Source organism: Pteropus medius, unplaced genomic scaffold (genome assembly GCF_902729225.1).
Source record: "Pteropus medius unplaced genomic scaffold, Ma_sr-lr_union100, whole genome shotgun sequence".
Taxonomy (NCBI): Eukaryota; Metazoa; Chordata; class Mammalia; order Chiroptera; family Pteropodidae; genus Pteropus; species Pteropus medius.
The window spans coordinates 47,425,751-47,432,547 of record NW_024344378.1 but is presented as its reverse complement, the minus strand read 5'-3'; the positions used below and the strand labels follow the sequence as shown (position 1 = coordinate 47,432,547).

The window sequence follows — 6,797 nt, the reverse complement described above, 5'->3', positions numbered from 1 at the left end:
AGGAGAGGAGAGATATCGAGAGAGATCACCTGACTGAAAAACAAGTAACTGGATATTAGTCTGAAAGGGCAACATGTGCGCCCCAGGCATAGCACTAAACAAGCACTTCAGCATGTCCAGGTTAATCATGTCAATAAAATGGGGACAGGGCCAAGAAGTTGGTTAAACAGGCATTTTCCTTTCTATAGGGGAAAACAAGTAAACCTGGCCTGAGGGGGAAAATACAGAGGAGCCCTTCCAGATGCTGAAATCATCCTCTTCATCCTTACCCTTGTTGCAAATAGCAGCTAAGGACTGTCTCTGATAAACTAGAATTTAAAACCCAAGTAATCATTATCAGCCTTGATAAATATATATATAGTTTGTGACCTAGACTTCTATTGCCTCTTGTCTGCTGGGTCAGCGTAAAGGAACATATTATTTTAATTTTTCACATTTAAAAAGGCCAAGAATCAATTCTTCCCCCTCAGATAAATTGCTTCAATTAAAGAAACCTTCAGCTAAGAGGATGCTGGAGGAAGTATCAGGAAAATAAAACTCAAGCTGTAAATGGAACCCCCACTCCAACTAATAGCAGTTTATCTGAGATTTGGTATTTTGGTTCATTAAAACCCTCATGGGTCATAATAAAGAAATGTACAAGTAATTTACTTTAGGCTCTCAAAAGGCTTATTTTTTGGCTGAAAATAATCAAAAATAACTGCACTGTTCAAAACTACCCAAAAGGCCAGGCCATACTCATTTTTCCCCTCATGCTTTTCAATTTCTATATGATGCAGTGAGGCATACACAAACCATGCCACTGCAGGGCACTCTGTGAAAGACCTCCACAGGCACCATGAAGTGGCTGATCGTTTATGCTAGAAGGCGTGTAACATCTCAGGCAATATTTGAGGCCAGACAGAATACAGACGTGGGAAGAAGTCATGAGAACAGGGGTATGTTAGACAAGGCCATCTGGGCCCACCTCTTCTAGTGCAGACCTGGGATCATTCTAGGACTTCATGACCTTGGTTAGAAGATAGTGTAGTGCCAGGGTTAGTTATTACCCATTACTCTTCAACCCCTTTCTTCTTGCAACATGCCACCTTCAAAGGGAAAAAAAGTGATCACTCCCATCCCCCACCCCCCAAACTAGCTTTGGTTCAGTCTCCAAGGCCCAAGCTCTATTGCTGCCCTGTCTACACCCTGGAACTTCCCCCTCCACCTCCACAAACTTGAACAAACAGTCAGCCAAGCCTTCCTAGCTGGATTCCCATTAAGGCCAGCATCTGCCATACAGCCAAGTGTAGGACAGCAAGTAGCCCTCCCCAGAGACCCCACTATATAAAGCTACTTCTCACCCTGATCAACTCTACTGAGCCATCAGTGCATCAGTGAGAGGTCAGTGGGGGGAGGCAGGATATATGCAAAGCTCAATGGTCAGGCCAGGTGACCTCTTAACGGTCTACAATGGTTCCTGACCTGCAAGTCATTAGAGACACATCCATGGCTTTCCAAGGGGTATAAAGTTCTAATAGTGGCCACAAAGTCGGCAAGAAAAGGAATCCTTTCTAAAAGTGACCCCATCTCTCTCTGGTCCCCAAACATAAAATGCAATCCCACTGATCTGGCATTAGTAGACCTATCAAACTTGTGAAGCCAGCCCTAACATCAAGGTGCAGAAAGACAGATGCCCGCCCTGCCCAGACTCACAGGACCCGCACAGATCATGAGTGATGCAATGTGTCAAGGCTGCACATGGCCGGATGCATATGGAGCAGCCCCAACTGGGGGTGCTAATCAGTACCTTACTAGACCACTTGGTAGCTTCCCGATGCAATGACTGAGCCGCGGCCAGAATGGGCTGGTTGACCGGCTGATTGGATGGCATTAACAGCAGCTCAGGTTCGTAATCGTCTTCCATGTCAAGGGGGACAGGGAACCCAACAGCATCAGCCGTCTCTGCCTCAGCTACAACACCTATACCCACCTGAGCAGCTGGGTTACCCAGCTTTGACGATGGCAGGAAGGATGAGAAACGGAAAGTGTTAGTAAGAGCAGTAGAACTTGGGGAACTAAGCTTCAGCTGGTTTAGTAACCAAAGCTTGCCTAGGATGGAAAGGAAAATGGCATACTCTCCAGGAGCCAGATGAATCAAGCTCCACAGAAGGGAGAATCCTCAGCCTCCAGCGCCAGCCCGACATCCTATTCACAGTGAGTAAAGGAAAGAAACTCATTCCAGTGGCAAAGGGTTTCCAGAGAAATATTTACGCTAAGAAAGCAAATGGCATTCCTTCTCTATACACTTACTACCAAAATTAAACTTGCCAAGAGAAATTCTCAAGTCAGAATATTTTTGAGGAGCCAAACTACCAAACAATACTAGCTCATTACCTTTAAAAGGAATCCAGAAAGAAAAGGTAAATGCAACCACACAACCTGCTTTGAACAGGACAAAGTGAACACTCTACTCTGCTGGCTCATATGGACACTGTTCCACATCTTCCCGTACATAGGAGGTGACTTAGGTCAGCTCTGCAGCTGCCACACACAGATTAATATTTCCTTCAGGAGTTAAAAATCTCAGAATTAAAAATGACACAGCAGAGGCAATGGATATCAAATCAGAAAGAGGGAAGAAAATAAACACAATGGTGAGTGAAGAGGACTTATCAAGTACCCCACAACCACTCAGCTGAAAGGAATCTCCAGAAGACACCTTATCCAGTTTCCCATCTTCAGGAAAGCCCACACTTCAGACCAGCTCTCTCTAACCCTCAAAGTCTTCAGAGGCAATGCTTCCATAATCTCAGATTGCAACCACTGCTAGTACTAACTCAGAAGCCGTTCTTTGGGTACAACCTAAATCTCTCCTGTTGCAAAATAGGGTTCTCACTCAACCCACACTCAATTTACATATTTCGCAGATAAGATAATGCATGGACTTGGCAAGTGACCCAGGCAGAGCTCAGAGGAGCCCCAAACTGGTAGCCTTGAGAGGACAGGATCCATGAGAGGGAGAGGATGAATTTACTACCAGGGATGGGGGTTCTGAAAGACCAGGGGAAGAGTCAGGGGAATCAGGTACTGAAAACAGGCTTAAGGCAGGGGTGTGGGAACAAAAAGAATTGCCTCAGTGAAGAATGGTGAACCTGATTGATTATATCAAACGTCTCTAACCCAGAAAAAGTAGGGATTTGTGTAGAATTTTATTTGAGGTTGCTATTACTCCTAAAAGTCTTATCCTGCACAAGAAACCTATCTTTAAAAGGTGACAACAAAGTTGGAGGATTAAGGGAAAACATAGGGTTTGGGTACCATCTAGATCCTTTCACCTAAACTCTGTATCAACCAGGACTCATCCCCATGCCTTAGAGGAGAGGCCAGCTCACTGCTGCTGGGGTTCGGAGTCCCAAAGTACACACAGACAGACAGACACACAAACATATACTACCAGCACCACACCAAATACAGGTGATTCAAGTAGCTCCTGACTTCTTGAGCTGACATAAGTCAAAGTCAGTAATCCCCTGTTGCTCCGAACCTCCAAAGAGAGTCAGGCCTAAGGAATTCTGGCCACAAATGGCGAAGTGCAGTCACATGTAGGCCAATACTTTTTGCCCTCGTAGTTTTATCTTTATCTTTACAATTCAAGTATATGGTATGTTCTGCTGCACAATGAATCTGAATCTAATGTAATAAAATTTAAATTCCCTTTAAAATGTTTGAGTAAAACCAGCCTTCATGGTCATCCCCACTCCACCACCCCCAACGTGCACTGACACTCTGCAAATGGTCTCGGGGTGTGCACGCCCCAGTTGGAGAGATACGATTATAAATAATTCCACAGGTCAGCTCCAACACCAGCAAGATCATCATTCCATTCCTTCTTAGCACTTGAGCTCAGAGCTAACAGTTCAGAAAAATATAGAGTTAAAAACCAAGGTCAATTTCTCAGCCTGAAAAAAACCAAGATCGGCTACAAGTGCAGTAGGACCCTGGGGAATTATATTCAACACAAGAGCTTGAGGTGGCTGAGGATGTAAATAGAACAAAGGCAAATAGATGGTGCGAATAAAGATCTAGGGTCATATTAGAAAGAGTTTAGAACTGAATTAGAACCACATTTCACCGCAAGGTTAGCAATAACATTTAGCTCTTATCTAGAAAAGCTACCACTCACTTTTCATCATTCAGGGAAAAATAAGCAAAAGTTATTTACGGGGCATGGCTGCGATAGCATCCAAATTTTCACCAACCACATTAATATTTATACTTTCAGATGTGTTGAGCTGGAGTTAGCCTGGAGCTGTCTTGAGTTGAGGGGTAAGATGATTCTGAGAAAAGGAAAAAGCACGTGGCTCCTAAGACACAACCTACCTGGCTTTATGAAAAAATAGAAGGAAAATGTAAACATTTCATGCAGCTGTAGCAGAGCCCACAGAAGACATTTTCATGTTTGGAGAGCTGATAATTAGCAAGAAAGCATCTAAAAACATTCAGAAATCCTAAGAAAGAAAAGCAATTTCTAAAAGATCCCAAATGTCCAGTGTCAGGCACCTGATATTCTAGTGGACAGAACCCTCTTCTCAAACCACAGGCATTCTAGCTCTCACTTTTGCCACTAGAAGAAGCCATCAAGCACCAGGAACATCTCACTAAACGACAACTACGAGGATCATGCTATTGGCAACAACAGGAACCAAAGCAGAAAAAGGGGGTGGCTTCCCAAACAGACTCTTCTTCCTGGATGTTATGCATGGTTCTTCATCCTTTCTCAACAACAACAACAACAACTAAAATCTTCACTACTTACCTTGCTGGACCACTTGCGAGCTTCATCATGGAGCTGCCTGGCAGCCATCATCATTGGCTGGTTAATTGCCTCCCCAGCTTTCTGCTCAGGGAACTCTTCATCCTTCTCCTCTGGTGGTGGGGGCCTAGGCGGAGGGACTTCACCTTCAGGCAGAGGTGGTTTGGGAGGAGCAAGCTCATCTGTCAGCTAAGAAAGAATTACCAGGTTCTAAGTAAAGCCTTTGGAACTATTCCCTGCCTAGAATTTTTCCTTTCCTCTAAAAAGCATCCCCAGAAAAGCCACCCACATTCACTCTACATAAGACCACCTGCTTCGGTCTCAACAGAAGCATATTTTCTTCCTTTTTTCTCCACAAAAAGCTAGCCACTACTGTTTTAGGCATATCCCAGGGAGGCACACACAGCACCACCAGAACAAGGATTCTCAAAGAAGACCTAAGTTCTGGTCCTGACTCTGCTGAGGGGCAGCTGCATAAGCAAATAACTCCTCCTCTGAAAATGGGGGGTAGCTAGACCAAATGACCTCTAAGATCTTGATTCTAAATGTCATGACTCTACTGATCACATAAGAAGCCATCCCAAAATAGACCTCTCCCTGGCCCTAACCACCCGCCAACAGCCCAGCTGGAAAAAATCAAATGAAGTATTGGAGGCAAAGAAAGCTCTGTTCCTTAGCTATGGGCACAATGACTCAATTTTCTCCTCAACCAGCTCAGAAACTTACATCTTTTACTGACATTAAATATGAGAAAGTAAGTTGAGGAGAGTAAATCAAATTGTTGCCTTGATAAGCTATTCCCAAGATCAAGCAATTTCCAATACTGTTAGAGTAAATGTCTAAAAATAATCACTATTTCTGATTCTAGGATTTGTAATACGCAAGATATTGCCCAGCTAGCCTCCTAAACCATTTACCTATAGGACGATAAATTCATGGTTCTTTGGGGGGCCTCAAAAGATTTTAAATTATAGTTGGAGAAAAAACTTAAAACAAAAAAGACTGTATTAGTTTTGTTACTAATAAAAAAGTCAAGTAGTCTACAGCCATGCCACCCTGAACAAGCCTGATCCCGACTGATCTCGGAAGCTAAGCAGGGTTGGGCCTGGTTAGAACTTGGATGGGAGACCACCTAGGAAGACCAGGTGCTGTAGGCATAAAAAATAAAAAATAAGGGATTGTAAACTGACAAGGTCCTCACCTTAAGGGATGCCTCCCCTTAAAAAAAAAAAAGTAAAGTGAAAGAAGAACCTACTAAGATTCTAACCACCTCAGCTTTGCTATTACCAACTGGGGACACATAAAATCTCACCATAAGCTGTGCAGACTACTTTCCCACTCCTCAGTAACCTGCCCCACTAACTCATCACTCATCACATCCACACTTAGCAAAGCCAGCTCCTTTGCTCCAGCTACTCCCCATCATAGTAGGCCAACACCCCAGACTCCTATCTACCCAGCACACCTATGCAGAAGCACTGGGTTAGGACTGAAATCAAGTTGTGCCTCTGATTAAGCGTCAAGTAAAAACTGCATACAGGCACCTGGTAATTGAGGCTCCAGAACATAGTCTACCTTTCTCTTGCTACAGTCCTGCACCCTGCTCCCCATCTCTCTGAGTTTACTTACGCGAAGCTGTTCAAGGTCTGGTGGAGGAGGTGGGAAGTCAGGCTCCTGGGGTTGGAAGGCTTCTCTGACCTTGGCCACAGCTCCCAGGATCCGATATCCCGAGTCCAGGAAGCTCTTTTGCAGGCCTAAACACAAGACGCCCTCACTTTCAGCTGGGCAGGTCAGTGCCCTGAAGCACAGTCTGTCCAGCAGAAGAACTGGTTTCCATTAACAAAAGCTGGATGTGAAGCTGCCAGTAAGCATCGCAGACAGCGATTGAAGGGTAAGGGAGGTAAAAGCACGGCAGATGCCCTGGGGCCCGCAAAGTGTCACCAACCAGCTGCTCCCTGTAGTGCTCAGGGTGCCTTCTTGCCTCTACAACTGAAAAGTACTG

The 6,797-nt window shown here is 44.6% G+C and overlaps 1 protein-coding gene and 1 pseudogene across 3 annotated transcripts in view; one reads left to right on the top strand and one right to left on the bottom strand.

The window, feature by feature from the left end:
• The window catches only part of VCL (vinculin), a 94,374-nt gene that overhangs the window by 4,338 nt on the left and 83,239 nt on the right, over positions 1-6,797 (bottom strand). Inside the window, exons 17-20 of one of the 3 annotated variants that reach the window (XM_039872152.1) lie at positions 6,425-6,549; positions 4,799-4,984; positions 1,790-1,993; positions 22-1,088 (exon numbers count right to left, since the gene is read on the bottom strand). In XM_039872152.1, the coding sequence (XP_039728086.1) occupies positions 1,053-1,088; positions 1,790-1,993; positions 4,799-4,984; positions 6,425-6,549 (551 nt within the window). In that variant the 3' untranslated portion in view covers positions 22-1,052. Of the gene's footprint in view, positions 1-21; positions 1,089-1,789; positions 1,994-4,798; positions 4,985-6,424; positions 6,550-6,797 lie in introns of those variants that run through there. The other 2 variants (XM_039872153.1, XM_039872151.1) reach the window with 2 other exon arrangements.
• On the top strand, positions 5,834-5,952 carry LOC120609788 (uncharacterized; annotated as a pseudogene).